Genomic DNA, 20,940 nt, shown 5'->3' with positions numbered 1-20,940 from the left:
CTGTAGTGTATTGGTAATGGTCTGAGCATGATAACAAAATGTAAAAAATGAACGCTAATTATATTAAGTCAATCATATACCTGAATTACAAAAGCTATTCATTTCAAGGGAAATACCTGGCACACATGAAAAGGTGAACGGTTGAAACACATACAGGGCAGCGCTATAGAACTTGATGAAGGTCATTCATTTTAACTAGCGTGTTATCCATAGTCACAATAGATAAATTAACAAACTAATTATGGGCATGCATCAACCCTTCTTACGAAGAAAGTAAAATTTACAAACAGATTTCACAGAGACAAAACAACGAGAGCATCACCGACTGACTACTCCCAACACACCATACCATCATTCTCACTACAAAATGTAATATCAACAGTGGCCAGAGACGGCGCCAAAAAACAAAGATCAAGCCATACAAAGCACAGATGATTTCGGATGCGGCACATGCGACCCTGTACAAGTTGATCCGCGGACCGGTGGTTGGGGACCACTGCGTTAAGTATTATGTTAAGTCCATTAATCTCACTTTTTTTATTTTGGTGTGGATGGTTGGAGTTGGTTCAATTTAGTCGGATCAGTTCAGAATGTATACGACCTCTGCCCAAAGTCAGCTGGAATGGCTCCAGCTCACTAATGACTGCTAAGAAGAGAGTAAGAAGTGAAAATGAATAAAACAAAGTTTTGTTGTTGTTTTTTTTTTTGGTCACAAAGCGGGTCCGTCATCCGTGCCTTATTAGGAGAAAAAACCTCAAACCAACTCAATGAAACCCTCATTTGATGGATGTTTAAAAAAAAATCTGTATCTTGGTGCCACAGGGGGCAGTCAGAGGCAGGTTATAAATGTGCCTGAGCTCATTTTCTCCAGCGTGTGTGCAGCGTGTTGGAGCAGTCGGGGGGAAGAAGCACCATGACAGCATAGGGAAGACTGAGCAGTGAGCAAAATTCCTCACATTTTGGAGATTCCGTATTCCCTCTAGTAGCACTGAGGCGTGCGTAAAACACGCGCTGATTTTTACGCATCGCGCAATTTAAAATGTCGTACAAATTCGAATTCCGTTTAAACCAAAACGGCAGAAGAGAAATCTTGCATCCTTCCACGTTCGAATGTGAAACTTTTCGCCGATAAGACCGAGATCCACAAGACTTCTCACTGCAGAGTGAGGCTTTTACTCCCGAGCGATTAAAATGGACCCGATATTTGATGGCGCGGAGCAAGTCAACTGGACCAGCAGCAACAACGACACCAATAACGGGACCATGTACTGGAACCAGTTTGTGCAGCCAGCCTGGAGAATATTCCTGTGGGCCATCGCCTACTGTTGTATCGTGATCGTGTCGGTTGTTGGCAACGTTACGGTGATTTGGATCATCGTGGCGCACAAGCGCATGAGGACGGTCACTAACTATTTCCTGCTCAACTTGGCGTTCGCCGAAGCCTCCATGTCCGCCTTCAACACCGTCATCAACTTCATCTACGCGGTGCACAACGAATGGTACTTCGGACTGGGATACTGCCGCTTCCACAACTTCTTTCCTATCGCGGCCGTGTTTGCAAGCATCTACTCGATGACCGCCATCGCCCTGGACAGGTAAAAGTGCGCCTCGCATTTCTGGTGCATTCCTTTACCTTTTGTGGATGTTGTGCTTCGGAGGTGAGCATGAAGAAAACTAATTTATTACTTCCTACGTAATCTGTTATTATTTTGTAATTTTACAAAACATATTTAGGACCTGAAAAATTACATTTTAATCATTTTCTGTAAGTTCTCAAATTTGATCTTTTTTATGTTCTCGAACAAAGGTTCTCAAAGTGGGGTCCGTGGCCTGACTGCAGGGTCTGTGAAATACTATCAATAATAATACAAATAATAAATCTATGTGTGTAGTTTAATTTTATATTTATTATTAAAATTAATTATTATTGACTCTCTTCTTCAAAATATATTTATATGCTAATTTTATATTATATATGAAAGTATTCATGACTCATGAATAAAGCAATCAACCATATTTAAAATAATGTTGAAATTTGTCAAAATGCATTGAGTGTCTACAATTGCTTACTAAGGCGATGAAGCCAGTGGCATTTTATGTTATACTGCTTTTTTTTTGACGAAATCATTGGCAGCAACCTGTTTGGGGGGGGAAAATTACCCATTTTGCTATAAGCAGGCGTGCAATTTCCAATTTTTATTTTCTAAACTTCAGTATAGCTGAAGAGTAACAAATATGCAGTACTTGTTGTCAAATTGACTCTGATGGAAATTAAAAAAATAAAAAATATATATTTTTGTTTTGCTTTTGCAAACATCTACAATGGGGCTCCTCGCATGTGTGTGTGTGTATATATATATATATATATATATATATATATATATATATATATATATATATATATATATATATATATATATATATATATATATATATATATATATATTTTATTTTTTTTCTTTTGTGTGTGTATGTGTTTGTGTGTGTGTGTGGGTGTGTGTTTGTGTGTGTGTGCGTGTGCACGGTGTATTGTCTCTCTCTGCGATATAGGCACAGGGAACCATCATGCGCTCTCAGCCCTTGCATCTGCTTGCCAGCTGGTTATAATAGATATACACTAGTGTGTCTGGATCTTTTTGCCCCAATGCAAATGATGCAATTAAAAAACTAGTGCTGCTGAAGTTACACTGCATCATATTTCAGGGTAGTGGTGACAACAATATTTTGAATATGATGTTGACATGCCTTGAATAGAGGAACACATTTCCTTAAATGTTATCATATTAAACGATAAAATTCTGCCAAAATAAAAATAAATACAAATCTGAGCTCTAAAGTGCTATGGTTGCCAAAGTGTGTGCCGTTCAGCACAGTTGCTAAATAGTGTGCAGAGCGCATGGCAGAACCCTCTATTGCATAGGTTTCAAAGTCATGGCCCAGGGGGCAGACAAAGACACATCATTTTATGTTGCTCATTAAGACAAATAAAGCATGTCAATATCATGTTTCTTGCTAAAAAGATTGGATTATTTTCACTTTTCAAAAAATGTCCTCACTTTAACCTGACTCACAATTATCTATGTTCATCAAATCCAATCTTTACAGATAAATTGGAAATTAGTTGTAGCCGCAGACTATAATATTAACTTCAGCAGTATTAATGATTAAATACACACTTAAATTTCTGACCTGGGTTTCAACACTTGACTTTGAACAAATAAAATAGAGGAATCGCATGCATTGATTCCAAAAGTCCTTTCAACTCTGCATTTTCATAACTCTTTGCATCATTGCAGCATTTTGTGTTGGCGAGGCATTTTTCAGGTCTACAGTCCCAAGTTTTAAATGTATTTGTACCCAGGGTGGTGGACGCATCCAATTCCCTTACACTGGACATGAGTAAAATGAGATTTCATGTGTTTTTTTGTAACTTACGGTTGATTAGCGCCGTGTATCTCAGCGTTTTCCACTAACCATCACCAGACCTTGTGTTGCGCTTGTAGTACTCTCCGGAATGTTCAGTGTGTGTCAAAACAGCAATCTCCCATCTCATTTACAACACACCCACAAACAGCTGGTATCATTCGTGAGGGTTAACAAGCAATTTAGTGTAATCCCTCTTTGGGATTTAAGTAAAAATGGCCTGAATTGCAATATCGCGTTTGATATTCAAGAGAGCGATGTGTGGATTGATTTGTTTAGGATAAGACTAAAACAGCTTAATTGGAATGTTCATATCTATAAGCTTAACTACCAGCACTGTTTTTAAACCAAACGTTTTTTGGGCGCTGCCTCTGGCCGCTGTTGATAGTGCATTTTGTGGGGTGGAGCAGTTGATGTCGGCGCGCAGGCGTTATTCCTTTGCTTTGTATGCGCTGGCCCACGAGTGCCTGTGAGTTGTGTTGTGTGTCTTCGCTGGAATGTTGTCATTGATGCTAAGATGACCAAAATTAGTCATTTGTTGGTCCAATTTGTGACTCTTGCTGTCTGTCTACCTAGATAGAAGGCATTGTAGCATTGAGGAAGGACACAACATTGCCTTATTAATCAAAAATCTATGTGTGTGTTCATTATTTTATTTTATATTACATTGTGAATGTCTTAATGACTCTTCAATAAAGCAATCAAGTCAACCAGTTTAATAGATTTTTTAAAAATGTAATAATTTTGAAATTGGTCAAAATGCGTTTTGTGTCTGCAATTGCTTGCCAACGAGGCGACATTTAATTTTATAATGCGGTTTTTGGCAGCAACCTGGTTTGTTATAAGGAGACATTTGTTGTATTTGTTACAAAAGTAACAAATACACGTGTTGTCAAATTGAATATGTTGCTGAATAAAAAGGGCACTTATGTTTGGCGTTTTGTAATGCACATTTCTCCGGCTGTCCGTAGCTGTAATAGACATGGCAAACTCTGGCCGCAAACCCACAAAGTAATAAACAAGGTATTAGCTATTTACATGCATAAAGGATATTTCTATTCATTTTTTCTTGAGTCAATGCCTGAAGACGTTCAGGGCAAAACAAATACAAACCTTTGCTGAAAAATTTTCTATCACTCTTCTCACATTCACGTTGAGCAAAATTCGCACATTTTACAATGGGGGAAGACATGTCCCCATTGTGACTCAGTGTTCAAATGAGATTCTGAAGCTTGATTTGAGTGCTCCCAGTTTTTCCTAACTTTTATATATGTACTAGAAAACATGACACTACGCTGTCGACATGAGTAGCAGATAGCATTACTGTCGGACACGTAACATCATCTGTCCGGCTGAGTTGGAGAGAGTGACTTAGGCCTTGTCTACACATAACCAGGGCTATTTAAACCCACATATTCTCCCCCTTCTCCCCCCCTTTCAACAAAACAAAAACTGTATCTACATGGCTTTGTTTATTGAAAAAAAGTCACTGTTACACGTATCCGCATCGTGCTGTTTCATTCATCTACAAGCCCGCCAAGCCACTAGGTGGCAGTAGTGTCACCAAATTCTGTCCAATCATTTCTAATGTCACCGGGGTCAGTGTCTTTGGTGGGAAATATAGCAGAGTGATGATGCAAGTCTCTGGTTTATGCTTGCTACACGGGTTTTTGAGACCTTCAATTTTGATGAGGGGGGGGAGCCCAGGCAAAAAGGATATAGGGCAAACCAGAGACATTTAAAGCCTGTTTGCAAGAACCTCTGCGAAGTGTAGACTATGCCTTAGTTCTAGTAATTCCAACATTTTTTGTGTTACTCAAACACATCAGTGGTTGTATCATAACATGGGAAATTCTGACTCTCTACCCATTCCAACTTGAGAGCAAATATTAGTCTTCTGCTTTTCCGGATATTATTTTCTACCTTATACGGCGGAAGTAAAAGGGACAGATCAAGGTTTTTATGAAATTGAGCAGGGCTTAACCGCACACGCCCCCTTTCGCAGTGCCATCTGCGCTCAACTGTTTCAACGGTGTTGAATGGGGACCAAAGGGGCGGTCGCCATGTCCTCTCCTGACCTTGTCACGATGTGTGCATGAAAATAGAATAGTAATAGACGTTGAAGATTACATGCATAGTGTGTTTTGTTTTGGCTTCTACATTCCAAGACACATGGCGTTTGTGAATCATTGACTTATTTTGAGGAGCGTGTTGCTAATTTTGTGAAGGTTTTATTAATATTTAATGCATAGATGCCCTTTTTTTCTGTATGAGGGTGAACTGTCTGACTATATTTGAATGTGCTCTACTTTGTCGTTAAAACAGCAGCGAGGTTGGGCAGTAATTTAGGTATAACAATGTATTGCAATATGAAGTGATGCACTAAGCGTATTGCAATACGAAATGTCTCATACATTGCGTATCAATTTTGGGATGCCTTGTTTTTGTAATATTTCATTCTCGTAATAAAATATTTGTTCAACAACTATCCCTTTTTTTTCCCCTCACAAGCGCAAGTGAGGTCACAGATCTGGCATGTTTTGCGTTTGGTTTACTAGCTAAATGGCTGACCAAGACCAAGTTGAGTATGAGGGTGTTTGCACTAATAAGAGGGCAAAATCATCCATTCAGAAACATTTAGGCCTTAAAAAGAGAAAAATTTACAACAATTTTGTGGATAAAGTTGCGATGCGTTTTCATGACCAACAAACTATGTCCAAGCGCTGGAACGGCAAATATGACAATGCATTTGTGACATCACCATCCAGCCACAAGCATTTCCAGAGCGGAGTCCAGCAAGCCACACTATATTATCAAAAAATAAAATAAGTCCTACATAAACTGGCAACAGTCAAATTGACATGTTTTCAAACAATTTACTAAACAAATATGATAGCAACTTTGCAAAATACATATTGCAATACACCTTTTCTGTATTGGACCATATTGCAACATGCTTTCAAGCAACAATTCCCAGCATTAATCTGCAGCTAATACAGACGTGGACATCTCAAGCTGATTGGAACGTAACTAGTGCTCCAGGGTAAAGTTAAAAATAGGAACTTGATCAGGCTATTACATTGATATTTATGTGTTTTTTGGTGTGTTTATGTATTTTGAAGTTGGCCAACATATTGAAGGCATTTTTGCACTGTCGTTGCAGCTCTTGACATGACCACTCCTCTTGCCCGTGGATTCCACATAGTGCATTGCCCTCTGTGTTGCGTCTCCGCTGCATCGTGCACAGCACTACACAGCCATGTTAATGAATGAGAGCGGTTCCACAAACTGCGTATCCACCGCGCTTGTACAACTTAACGCAGGGCTTGAAAAATTTGCCACCTGCTGTGGTCAATTCCACAGTTCATAAAGGATCAAAAAGGAAAAAGATTGTGATCTACAGCCGAATTTAAAAAGAAAAAGCACTCTATACGGACAAGATTAGTTCCTTTCACACCAAAAAATTCCAGGAACTATGAGTTCCTGGTAGCGGGGTTCCGGTCGGACGTTCCTGGTATTCGGCCAATTTCTTTGCTTTCATACCGAGGGACAGTGGAGGGGGTAGGTTATTGAAATTGGACTGGTGACGTTGGGGGGGATTTACACTGCCCATCTTGCCACTAAAAAGTTGAATGACAAGCAGGATGATGAACTAAAGAAGCTGCCACACACTGCATGAGAATGGAGCCTAATTATCTTCTCCTTTGCTGATTGATTGGTTGAACCCAAAAGTGACTACTTCTCCTCTGTGTTATTGTCCTTGAGACAAATAAAGCACTTTCCTCCTGTTAATTGGCAATAACGTGTGTACAAATATATGTTACTGTTTGAGTCAGGATTCTATCAATTCACTTAAAAGTTAAAACAATTACTATATGCACTCACTCGTTGTAAACGAAGCATGCAATGACATGTTATCCACACAAACCTTGCACAAATGGAGTTTGGTTTGTTTCCGGGAGTTTAGAAAACTTTTTTTTTTTTTTTTAATGGTGTGAGTTGGTAGACCCGCACAAATGCAGTTTTACCTGCCAGGGACTCTACTGCGTAGCATGGCGAACCAGCGACCCTAGTGAGGATAAGCGACTATAAAAAATGGATGAATGGATGTACGGGTGAATGGATGAACTGTATGCAATCATACAAAACATTTTGTCACATTACACATTACAGTACAATTTTTGTGAATTTCCTTCAGTACCTCTGTCTCTAAAGACATGAAAGTAAGATCATTTTAATAAGCATCAGCAGGTCTGCAATAAATTGGTGGTTAACTTCAGCCTGTGATACATGAATGGGAATTAGGGAGTATATAAAAAACTAATTAACATTTTATTTTGCGACTTTAGTTATGCAAGGCTCCTTAACAGTATCTCGAGAGGTAATTAAAAGTAATGGATTTCATAAACTCAAGATCACGTCATAAAATGTGATCTGATCTTCTTTAAAGTCACAATAGGCTGGCAGTCATCTTAGACATACCAAACAAGCATGATGATGTATGTTTTTACAGTGTAGCAATTCTAGGAAAGGGTGTGAACCCCAAAATTTGGAGTCTTATGTTTTGCTTTCAATACCGCAGCTCTGCTCTAGTAAAACCACTTCTACAATTGGAGAAAGTTTAGCACTGTTGCTACTCTCCCTAAATGTAGTCCTGTAAATAAGAGCAATGTAGAGAATGCTCAGTAACAGAGCTGTCATCACTTGTCACTTTCAGAGTGCTGTTTATTATTCTTTACATTATATATTATGATTATTATGCACTAATATAATTGTAATATGTATTTATGACCATTTTTGAGGCATTTTTATAATGTATTATTAATGTATTATTAATTTTAAGGGTTTTGGAGCGTCTGGGGGGACTTGGAACTGGTTAGGCTATTTACATGTAAAAAAGCGGCTCTACTTATGAAAGATTCACATTATGAAATTGCTTCCGGAATTAATTAATTTTGTATGTAGAGGTACCAATGTATGTAAAAGTAACTTCTACAACAGATAATTTGAGACAATTTTGACATTTATGCTTTTCAAACTTGGGGCTACGTAATAACTATTGTTACAGTTGTCTGCGTTATTAAAAAGAGACTAGGGACAGAACACAAAGTGTTCGAAAAATTTTCATCAACTGTTCTTATTTGCGATTTATGTTGGGGTAATGTCAAATGATGAGACACTTTCATAAGTTCAAGCTTTGCACTGTTGTACTCGCAGACATTGTATTTCATGAACCAATACGAGCTGAGCTGTTTTTTTTTTTTTCCTCTGTAATGCCACAGATTTTATCCCTCCAAAATTAGGTCAATCATAGTTTTTTTATTGCTAGATTTTATCTATGGATGCACTTTATTGAGCCCTTGGGGAATGTGTAATCAATTTCGCCTAATCACACAGGAAACATACCATTAAATCAATTACTTTGTTTTGAATCACCTGCCAGGGATAGCTGAGTAGCAGCTAAATAAATAGCCGTTAAAGTCACGCACCGTAAACCACTAATAAAATTGACCAAAAAAAGGAGGGAGCAATGACAGTCAATCAAAGGCAATAATTGAGGACAATACTTGAGATACGGCTAGAAAGGATTCATTTCACTTCTTCCCAGGCCATTTTCTTTGCTGACAAATCACTGATGATTATTGAGCGTTACTTCCAATTCTGTTCTTAAGGTTATTGTGCACCATTGTGGTAGGTGTCGTAACCGGAGGACTCAAAAAAAAAAAAACAGAACCAAACAGAGCTTTTCTGATTATCAACCTGGTCCAAGTGATGTACCGTATTTCTCCAAGTACAAGTCGAGTATAGGTTTAATTCTGATTAGAGGTTTCATAGATCACGGCTTTCCAATTAAAACACATGATGTGTGTTATTAAAATGATGACATTACGGTACTTTTAGAGACAGTTCAACATCGAGCAACATACTGCTGCGGTTATGTGGGAGTTGGGGGGCGGAAACAAGACAAGACTGCGAGGCAATGCACACATGTGCATAGAGGCAAATGCTGAAACCAACGTTGCAACAAAACGATTTGAAGTTTCAATGCTTTACTTTTTTGACAACACTGAAAATGTAATTTGTCTAAGAGCCCTAAAAGTCATCATCGCTCTCTGACACAACAAATAGCTCCTCCCATTTAACTCAGGGACGTCCTCTTCCTTCTCCTCGGGTAGTCATCTTCGGACCCGCCCAATTAGTTTGAAATGAAGGTCTTCGGAGATGATTTGCTGATCATCTTACTTGGGGTATCATCCCAAGCTTTCTTTACCCAAGTGACAACTGTTGTGAGATCAGAGCGTGGAAGGTTGCCCTTTACTGAAAACAATCATTCAAGCAGCCTCCATGTTGACAACAAAGAAGCAATTAGGTGTCGCTTGACAAAAGTGCTTTTTGCAATGTTTTATGCAAGCACTCTAAAACAGATGCATACTACTGTATATCAAATTAGAGGAATACAAAATCTTTTTTAGCCTTGTAAATGACATGATATTACTTATTCCGCATTTGAATTAATGCTGTTCAAACACAGATATGTGGGAAGAATTGGTCTGTTTTGAGTTATGCAGTTATATGCGGACACCCCCCCCCCCCCCCCCCCCCCCCCCAATATGGGGGTTGACAATGTGGGAAAAAAAACTCGAGCTCTACTCTGAGAGACACTGTAGTTTCTCAATAACCATTTTTCATATCACATGTATGATCAGCTCTTAATTAGTGTATGCAGCATGTGTTTTCTCACTCCTTGTTCTTCTCTGCCTGCACCACCTCTAAATGTACAGCGAAATCATTGTCCAATTGTTGTCTCTATCAAACAAATGGTTGAATCATGTTCGCATTGTCTGAATATGGTGTACAACATCTCTATAATCAGAGATAAAGGTTGCTGTGTATTTTTTATGGCCATTGTAAAGAAGTCAGCCACTGTATTCCCAGCAGTTGGCCCTTGTCTCTGAATTGTTACATTATACTGTTATGTTTGTCAGTAGCACTGACTGTATCCTGTCCGTTCTGCATATAAGTACAATAACTCAGAGTTAAATTCTACCTCTGAGAGTGTGACATAGGCGGATGAGGATAAACAACGTTGCTCATTTGCCAAGGGAAATGACATTGTTCAGTGTACAGTATGTAGGCGTTTCAATGACTTCTATCCAATAGTTTTGTTAGGGACAGCAGCAATGGAGCAAGTTGGAGCATTTATCCACCTGCTGTATCTGGGATGAGTTTCCTTATTTTTACACCCGAGGATTGTATCAGACGAGGACTTGAGTACTATATCACTGAACTCTTACCGTTATCTTGCCTGACTGTCTTTCCTTATTTTCCATGCACTGTTTATACTCAGGGGGATCATGATGCATTATCATGTCGTGATATGTTGATGGGTGACATATTTATTCATATACTGTCTTTATTGTGAGCTAGTTCATCAGTGGTGGAATTATTCTACAAAAATCACTCAAAAGGCATAAATACAGTTTTAATAAGAATGCCGCTTAGCTACCTTACTGGAGCGGACAATTACCATGGCTGAATTAAATTGTGTCACTGTGATCGAACTATTCCCCGATTGTACTTTTAAGCTAGTAATATACAAGTCGGAAACTGTGGCATTTTGATCTCAAATGATTATGCAAATGTTCAAATCTGTAATGATGACCTTTTATACAGTGTTAAGGGGCACACAATGTTTCATTTATTTTCAAAGTATTCCAGGTCCATTCAGTGAACTTAATGTCTTTTATTGAATTCCAGTATTTTCTACTTTACTGGACTCTTAACACATGGCCTCGACTGCTTGATTTTAGTTCCCCTCACTTCCAGTATGTCCCTCGTTTAATAAAAAGAGCTGTGTTGCAATTGTCCAAACCAATCTGAGTCACTGTCAATGTCGTTTGGATAGATTCAAACAAGCTGCCTTGCAGCCATGTCAACGGCAGAGCAATCACCACCAGCTCACTATAATCATTGGGAAAATATCATTTGACTGGATCAAAACAAATAGCATTGAGGTTGGACAGTTTGCAGATGCTCTTGACCACTTACATATCTGTAGATGTAAAACGGTTTCATAAACAGCAAATTTCATTTTTACTAACTTCTTCTGTGCCACAAATATGGGCTAAAGCTAAGAAAGAGCATGGTAACTATTAAGTTGATCAAATGAGCATTGAAGATTTGCAAATGATTTTTGATTCCCTGAAAACTGCATGACATGGCTGCAACTTGCAGTGTCTATATATTCCGTCCCATCGAATGTGTTTGCTGTACTGTCATTTGTACCCATATGACGATAGAAGGGGTAGACTGTACAGAACAAGATATGTAAAACTTACCATAATTCCCGAAATGTAAGACATGTAAGTTTCCCCAAAATGAAGGCCAAAAGTATGGATGCGTCTTATAAACTTATTTACCATTCGACAAGGATTGATTTGTCAGCCACATAAGCCGAGTATGACGCACAGATGTGCATTTTTATATCGGCCGTCTTCTTACTGACAATAATTACAGTACGAGTTTGAGGGCGGATGTCAGATGTCTGTTGGTAGCAAGGGCCTTTTGCACCTAACAGCAGTTTGTGTAAGCTGAGGTTATAACGGCATTAGTTTCAATAAAATAAGCGAACAGACTGAACCAACGTTCGAGTCCGTATTTGTTCACACACAGGGAATATTATTAAAACCAAGAGGTAAAAATGTCTCCAGCTCTTTCAATAAAGAGTGACGCGGTAGGCAGCCGGTTTGGTATATTAATAGATATTGAAAATACTGATCGATTGTACCTTTCCTGTATTTATTGTTTCATTTTTAACATGTTTGTGTTATTTTATTTTGTTCTTACTCAATTAATAGTAAGGAAATAAAATGATCTTCTTATATTAAACAGTAATTTGGACTTCATGAAATTTCGTGGATATTTATTTTAAATTATTATGATTATTTTTAAGTTTTGACAGCATCACGTGTAATGACAACTTTTAATGGCTGATGATGTTTAAAAGCTTCAGAAAATAGCCTGTGTAGCCCATTAATGTGTACATGTGCGCATGAGGGGTATTTATTCGAGAGTCTCACATCACAGAAGGCATACATAAACATACAGTGATACAGTGTGTGTGTATATATATATATATATATATATATATATATATATATATATATATATATATATATATATATATATATATATATATATATGCGTGTGTGTCTGTAACTTGTACACACATCATGCCATTCAGTACAATCGTTATTCTTTTGTTTTTTTCAATCAAATTTTCTCTCATGATCAAGAGAATCTAAAATAGAGCTGGAGCCTATCCCAAATCTCTTTGGGCAGTAGGCTGGGTCCATCTTGAACTGGTTGCAGAATTAAACACAAATGGGTGAATTACTGAGTATCAAAATCCAGGTGGGTGGGGATTCACTGTACAGTGGATACACAATTGTTTGTCCCCCAAACCGGGAGAAGGAGGCGGAAAGCTGCAGTTAGACAGACCATTAACTAAATGATTGAGTGCAGAAATGTGTTTTCAGTCGGGATTGAAAGATTTCCACTGAAGTGGCTGCGCGAACTTCCATCTGTAGGGCATTCCACAGCACTGGCGCGCAAATGGAAAAGTCCGGGGATCCAGCTGACTTCTTTTTAGCCCGCCTTCTTTTTTATCAATACCCTAAAAGTTTTTCTAAGCAGGAAAAAACCCAAGTGCATCAGAGTACCTGGAAAAAAAAAGATGCCAATCCTTATTTTCTCACAAATACACTTCACATGGCAAAAACAAATCCTTTTCCCTGGGGTCTTCTGCGTTGCCCCCCCCCTTCAGAAAGACTGAACTATACTAACAGAAGGAGGTGGAAGAAAGGCTCATGGTGCAGATTAAATTGATTTTACTGGTTAGCATGGGATGTCTGCTGGTGATTTAAGAGATCAGCAGACGGAAGGGTCATATATAAATATACTATCCATAAAGTGTGCCATGACACGCTTGCGTAAAGGAAAATTCCCAGCTTTTCTCTTGAATGGTAGTTTCACACATCCATCTGCCTGAAAGGCCAATATACCAGGTGGAAACAAAATGCTTGATCAAATTACTGAAACCCATAACAAACATCATTTTGCAAAAAATAAATAAATAAACACTGGGAGGCATGAACCCAATTTAAGGAGTTGCTTTCTGTAGTGAATTACTTTTTAATCACCTAATCACACATTGCTTTGCAGGAATCCAGCCCAGCAGCCTTATAATGTTTATATTGAACCACTTGCCTTGCCATTGCAGGTTAGCTGCAATCCGTTGATAATTGAATGTGCATATCACCCTCACATCTCCTACAAGCTGACCACGCTTTACCAATGACCAAGCTTGCCATTTTTTGAGCAGGAACCTTGAGGAGGTTTAATCTGACCGGCAAGTTGATATTGTGAAACATTAAAAAAAAAAAAATAATAATAATTAATGGGAAGTGACACAATTAGCATCAGTTCACATTAGCATCAGCATCTAGTTTTGTCATGTTATTGTTCAGCTCGGGTAAACTCTGTCGATCACCCCGACACAATGGCCGGGGGTTGCCATCTGGTACATTAGCGGGTTTTGGTCCATGTTTTTTTTTTTTTTTTTATAAACAATCAGTCTTGTATTTCTGTACTTTGTTTACAGCTCAGCAATTATCACTCAGCGCCATAGCAGGCCAGTGGCTATCGTTCCAGTTCGCCTGGAATCATTCAGAATAGAACTGAACCATTATTTGCATTCTCAATATAATTGCCGGAGATGGGAATTCACACAAATACCAGCACATTTTCGCTTTCCACTATGGGTTTATACCACTGCAGAAACAGTACTGGCTGTGTTCTGATCAGAGGCATTGTTGTCATCTGGTTGCAATTACACAAGCCTCCTCGGGAATAATACATCGTGGGAAATTGCACAAGGTCCTTCTGCATCTAATGCATTGAAATAAAAGGATCAATACCTGAATCAAATAAAGAAAAAAGTTTTAGTTTTAGCGTTTTTAAGAAGTCACGTTCATCTCACTAGTTAGCTATTTTTACTTACATCGTTCTGGGTGCTGTCTCACACATTAGGTCTTTTTTTTTCCCAAGGACATGATCAGTACATGAATTAATTAATCAGCAAAACGGCCCCATATAAGTATGCCATTAGGCACAATGATTAAATCTGTCTTGTGTCCCTCCCTCTTCTGGTGGGGTGTGTGTAACTCCTTTCTCTGCCGGTAAAGACAGAGGGGGGGAAAAGCTGCTGGCCTCTCATCATTAACTTCAACGAAGTGGCTTGTTGAGTTTAGAGGTCTCATTGGCAACTAGCCAATCATATTTCACCAAGATGTCCCCTGATTAGACGCCCACTCCTAAAAGAAAAAGATAGCTAATTCCTGTGACGGACAGTCTTAGTGGTGATTGAAACCTTGCCATTTTCTATAGTCTGTCTGGTGTGCTGTTATTAATTTCTGCTACCCTCTTGTAAACTCTTGAGAGGTTTATCCCATGTTAATAAAGAAGTTCCAAAATGTCTTAAAACCTTGGTAAGCCATCAAATTGAGGATTGATCCAAGCCTACATACAATCAACGTAGATCCTGTGACCTCACCGTTGATGGAGCTAGGAAAAACCTCTTAGATCACAACACCAGGTTTAATGGTAGCAAAAAAAAGGAAATACTGCAGGTCTGAGGTTGTAAGATCCAAAATAGCAGTCATCAAATTGCATGTTCACTCTAAAAGATTGCACACAAGGTTAACGGAGCATGTTGCGCCTGATTTACTACAAGGGTGGTGCTTAACCTTGTTGACCTTGGGTTCTTTACAAAAGAGCCCGGGCCTATCCAGAAATGATGACTTGTGTTAACTAATTATGTTTGCATTCAATAAGTAAATGAGATCATGTTCCAGTTTTACGGGTAAAAATGTGTCTCTATTAGACAAGAGCAGACTTAATTGCAAAAAACAACAGTGGGTCTCCCCACTATGAGATATTTCTACGAGACATCGTAAAAAAAAAAAAAAAAAAAAAAAAGAGCTCCCTTTTTTTCTCGTCTGAAGCCACGGCCGTCATGTGGTTACTTAGTATCGTTTGACAGCGAGATGATCAGGAATCAGCAAATATGTTGCGGTTGGAAGAACCGCCTCCTGCGCTATGGTGAATGCTACAAGGCAGCAGGCCTTTAAAGCACTTTTAGCGCTTCTTGTCATTGGGTGCATTTCCATTGCCCTCAGATTCGCGCAAAATGAAAATGATGCAAACTGCTAATGGAAACACACATTTTGCAAACACTCCTGAATATCGTAAAAAATGTTTTTGAATTGTGTAGAAATAGAGGTATTTCACAAACTTGTGACGGAAACACTTTTTCCGCATTTCCACTTGTAATGTGACCCTGTCCAGTCACAATCGTGAGAAGTCACATGACTAGCATTCCTCTTAAATTTGGATTCATTCACAAGATTAGGTAAAAAATAAGTCATTCTAACAACACGTCCAAGGTGTTGTTTACGAAAGGTGGGTGTCCATTTTTTGTAAACAAACCTTTCACAAGATGTCCATATCTCCGTTATTCTTGCGTGTCCTTTTTCTTGTTTGCCAACTTTTTCCTTGCTTGTCTTTTTTCTCGTTTGCGTCCTTTTGCTTGATTTTGGCCTTTTTCTTTTGTCTTGCAAGAGTCGTTCTCATACAAATGATGAAACAAGTATTGTCTTTTTGACAGCAATTTTACTCCATACTGTACACAAGTATTCACAAGTATTGTCCTTTTGACAGCAATTTTACACCATACTGTACAGCCTCATCTACCCACACCCCAGCCCCGCCCCCACATGTAATTTTCTGTACAGCTCAAGCGCACAGCCTGAGTCTTGTAGAGTTCTTGGCAAAGCGCCCTTGTATTGTGCCAGATGTACAAGAGCAGTGTAGTTTAAAAGTGCCTAAGATTGTGTATTAGACTTGTTAGACTGCTTCAGACTCTACATTAGGACTGAGCATGGGAGTGTTGCAGAGCATCATGTGTTGCTGTGCAGCGACAGCCCTTTGGAAAAAAAAATGCTAAGCACTGATGCAGCAAAAAGTGAAGCGTGAAGTGTCGAGGGAACACTTTGATCTCATGTCGGACAAATCACATTGCACATGCTAAATTAAACTATTTCTATATGACAGCTTGGCAGATGCAATCCCCAGCATACATAGTTACTCGAACAGCTTTAACATCTGTTTATTTGACCAATCAAGTTTACGCTCCTTTTTGTACATACATTTAGTAAATCAGGCACTTTATCTTGATGTTACTTGGCAGCTGTGTACCACCTAATTTAGGAGTTTTAGTATGATTTAATTAACAGAGACATTAATGCCGGTATAGAATTTCAATTAAGGGCCCGTTCTCAGAAATCTCCTCTTTGTACATTCGCCCTATTTGCTCATTTGTTCAGTCGTTAACATCAAGTATCATATCACTATTGCAGTGACTTTATTCAATTACAAGTTCCAGAAACCAATAATCTGAATTAGCCCTTACTCAAACATCAGAACACTGCCAGGAAGCTTGGTATTATTTTAGAACAACAGATGTCTTTTGACTACATCACCGAGCTGGTCAGGTTGCTCTATATATTGAGAATATTCCCAGCTTCGTTGCTGAGCTGCCCAACTCAGTGTCAGAGTACTTAAAGAATGTACAGCGCAATTTTAAGAATTGTCAAGTGCAAGAGTCTTATAAACGACCTAAAAATAGTTTAACAAATCCCTGTCATAGCTATGGGATGGAATAAAAAGACATTGTTTTTAACGTGGAAAGCATTGACACTTGGAATTGATTTCATCCTCTACACAAATACTTTAAAGATACATTGTGGAGAATTTACAGTTGCCGTTTACTCGTGTTACGTGAATATAGCATGCACATCATGGTGTCACATTGAAACCATACATGGAAGCATACACCAAACGAGCGAGAGAATGAGCAAATTCAATTCGCCATTGGTTTCAGAGCGTAACGCGGAACCTACAAAACTTCAGCAAATATATCAACATTGGTTTGTTCAAGATGGCAAACAAACCATCTATTTCCTTTTTTTTTTTTTTTTTTAAATTTTGCGATTAACATACAAACCAGAAACACTCTTGACTGCACACAAGACATAAACTGACATCCAAAATGTGATTTGAATTATGTTGGCGAATGCTTTCCTCCTTCGCTTTCCATAGCTAAAAAGGATGATTACTGTCCCCATCTAATATAAATAATATTAATATAAATATTACTAGACCGGCGAATATATACCGTAATTCCCCAAACACAAGATTCATCTGTGTCTAAAATGCACCTTTAATTTGGGTGTCAAATTCTGGTATTTTTTATGTTACCTTATATATGTTGCCATCACTTTGGCAACAATGCAAAAACTAGAGCAAAACAGAATAAGTGTCATCTTTGGTAAACTCCTCGCATTTTTTGTGTTGGACGTTAAGTGTTTCAGATTTCCCACATTATTAATCAATTAATGACGATCAGTGAACATCTCATCAGTGTAGTAGTGAATGTGCTCAAAGTAGTCGTTTTTGTTCATTTTACCATAATTACCTGATCATGGTTTATGGTATGATATTACGATTGTGGGTATATACCAAAAAACTGCAATAAACAAGTCAAATTGAATACCTCTCCGTGATGTCTCAACTTGAGACGTCAGAACTTTTACATGATCTTCTTGGTTTTTGTAATACAGTATTCCTGTGTGTGAACAAGAATGAACTCTGACGTAGTTTCATCCTGCTCACTCTTTTTATTGAAAATATTGCTGGGACAACCTCAGATAACATGAGCTGCTGTTAGCAACGGGCACCTGCTGCTAACAGCGAACTGACGTACGCCCTCTTGTTCGTCCTGTTACAGTAATAATACAACCTGCATAAAAATGCAAAATCCCTGTGTCAAAACTCGGCTTATATAGCTAACGTATCAATCTTCTTCAAATGGTGTAAAAAAAAAAAAAAAAAAAAAAAAGTTAAGTTGCTGTTTATATGACACACTCATACTTTTGGCCTGAATGTTTGGGATAAAAGTGCATTTTAGATTTAGCGAATTACGGTATATATAAAAAATTAGTTGGTTGGAGTGAACACATTTATTTACACCTTATTGAAATTTATAGAGTGTTTTCACAATGAATAATGGTCTTAATGTCACACATTGTCACTTTAATAAACCCTTTTATTGTTCATGGTATTCTTTCTCTCCAGATGACGAACATTGTATTAAGTCTTGGTGGAAAAGAATGTATCCTCTCTTCCAGTATAAAAGATTGCCTTGGTTGTGTGCTTCATTTGGACAGATGCACTTTTCTGCATAACCAACAAATCATACGCAAAAAAAACCAATTAATACTTCATTGGAAAGCTGGAAGAAAGCGCTCGAGTACATACATTGGAGGGAAAAAAATACAAATCAAAACATGTCCAGTTTTGATTATTAACAGGTTATTAACAAAAATTACATTAACCATAAGGTTACCAAAATGCATATTTTAATAATTTTTCTAACAAATGTCAACATCCATCAGAAAGTTTACCTAAAAGTATTGAACGGCCATAATATTTTCAAACAAGAAAAATAAGTGAATAAGACCTTTTTTTCAGTACAGATGATGGCTGAAATGTTGTTGTGAATTGTGGATGCCAGTAAAGGTTAGACATCTGCCAGGTGTGTATTTGTTTCTGACATCCACTGCCTCAGTGCACAAAGAAAATTCACATGGCTTCCAGAGCTGTTTGAAGGCAGGTCAACGTCAATACCTTTTGTTCAAAACAAAACCACTGAGATTTCAAAGGCTTGTTGTCTTTCAAATACTTCTTGTGAAAGGTCCATTAGCAGATTCACTTGCTTCAATAATGGGGTCAAGCCTTCAATTAGATATCTTCGGTTCAACACAATACAATTGATGCATACGAATGCAGTTCAATATCATTTTACAAACAGTTTAAGCTTGCCACTTGCATTTCCAAATGATCATATTTCTCGACATGTACCAGAAGTGTACGTATTCTACCATAAAGGAGGATTTACTGCAGGGATAGTGAAAGCTGTTCAATAAAAACACAGCTTGCAAGAAGCTATGAATCAAATGATACATAAAGCTTCATTTATTTTGCTCAAACTAAAGGGCACTTGATTATGTCAGCATAAGTGTTTAAAAGTAATTTATATTACTAATGAGGTGCAGTCATCTACATTGTCTTTTTAATTGGTTGTCATTTCACTGGGAACCATTTTATGACATAATTAATTGTCAGTTAATGTAAAGTGTTTCAATTTTCACTCATTCTTATAGACTAGCTGGCCCCATATCTTTGGGTTATTTAGATGAAAATTAACAATGACGGCCCCCTTCTAGTGAGTATTTACTTATTTCAAAAGTAAAGTATGGATTTCTTTCTGTTTACATAACACTTGTTGACTTCTACCATATAACTTATCTGGATATGTATTTTGTAGCAGTCTCACGTGTTGCTGTGTTTAAAACACAAATTCAGTCCAAATGTTTGCAGTCTTCAGTCATAACTTGATACTGATAAAATATATTATATGGCCTGTATAGTAACTGCTGTATCAAAAAATGATCATATAAACTATTAGTACGGAATAAAGTGACAATTTTTACAAAGACTGGGAAAACAGAGAGACTTCAAAATGGACACAAAGCTGGTCGATTTTTTCACAAACCCCCTCAATTTGTTTATTTTTTGACCAGGAATATGATATTCGCTCACATTTTAAATGTTATCATTTTGCTTTGGCGAAATTACTGAATATGTATGTCATGTGGGAAGTAACCAAGCAAATGTTGTCCACTCAAAACCATAATATTATACATAGATCACTAAAAATGTCAACATACACTTAATATCAGAAAATGGGGATCGCCCAAAAAAATGTGTGGACATTTCTGCTACTGCCCAATTTAAGCCAGTTCATTCAAATATCACAACACATAGTCATTCCATGGCGCATTAATGAGATTATATGAGCAACACATACAATTCTGTTATGCCGGATTCCAAGATACCAAGCACAAGGCGCTTCAAAAGGCTTTCGTAAGCCTAATTGTTCACAGGCCATTCTAAATTGGATTTCAATTGAAAAGCAATAGCTCGAGTTACTTTTTCTCCCAAGTCCACTTCATGCACGCTTCACACCACAAAATGAAAATGAGTGTGAAGCAGGCCACACTCGGCTGTCAAGTCAGCCTCATCGCTGTAGGTCTAATGGGCCATATTTTTTTAAGTTTGGCTATGGTGAACGACAGAGAGTGAAAGGTTTAATTTGTTTACTTTATCATAAAAGGAATAATGGTGGCTTGGTGGTGCATTGATTAGCATGTCCGCCTCACAGTTAAGGGACCTAAGGAACTAAATACACTCCAACCTGATGAGACAACGATGAGCACCTGGACAAGACAAAATCGGTGCAAGTAGCTGACTGGATAACACAAGGGAACAGGTTGA

At 38.0% G+C, this 20,940-nt stretch overlaps 1 protein-coding gene across 1 annotated transcript in view; it reads left to right on the top strand.

The window, feature by feature from the left end:
* The first annotated feature begins 914 nt into the window (after positions 1 to 914).
* The window catches only part of tacr1a (tachykinin receptor 1a), a 39,587-nt gene continuing 19,561 nt past the window's right edge, over positions 915 to 20,940 (top strand). The window contains exon 1 of the mRNA XM_088418625.1: positions 915 to 1,595. Within this exon, the coding sequence (XP_088274751.1) occupies positions 1,192 to 1,595 (404 nt within the window). The 5' untranslated portion in view covers positions 915 to 1,191. The remainder of the gene's footprint in view (positions 1,596 to 20,940) is intronic.

This window comes from Hippichthys cyanospilos, chromosome 1, assembly GCF_059441005.1.
Source record: "Hippichthys cyanospilos isolate Australia breed blue-spotted pipefish chromosome 1, RoL_Hcya_1.0, whole genome shotgun sequence".
Classification (NCBI taxonomy): domain Eukaryota; kingdom Metazoa; phylum Chordata; class Actinopteri; order Syngnathiformes; family Syngnathidae; genus Hippichthys; species Hippichthys cyanospilos.
This window is presented reverse-complemented; position numbering and strand designations above follow the sequence as displayed.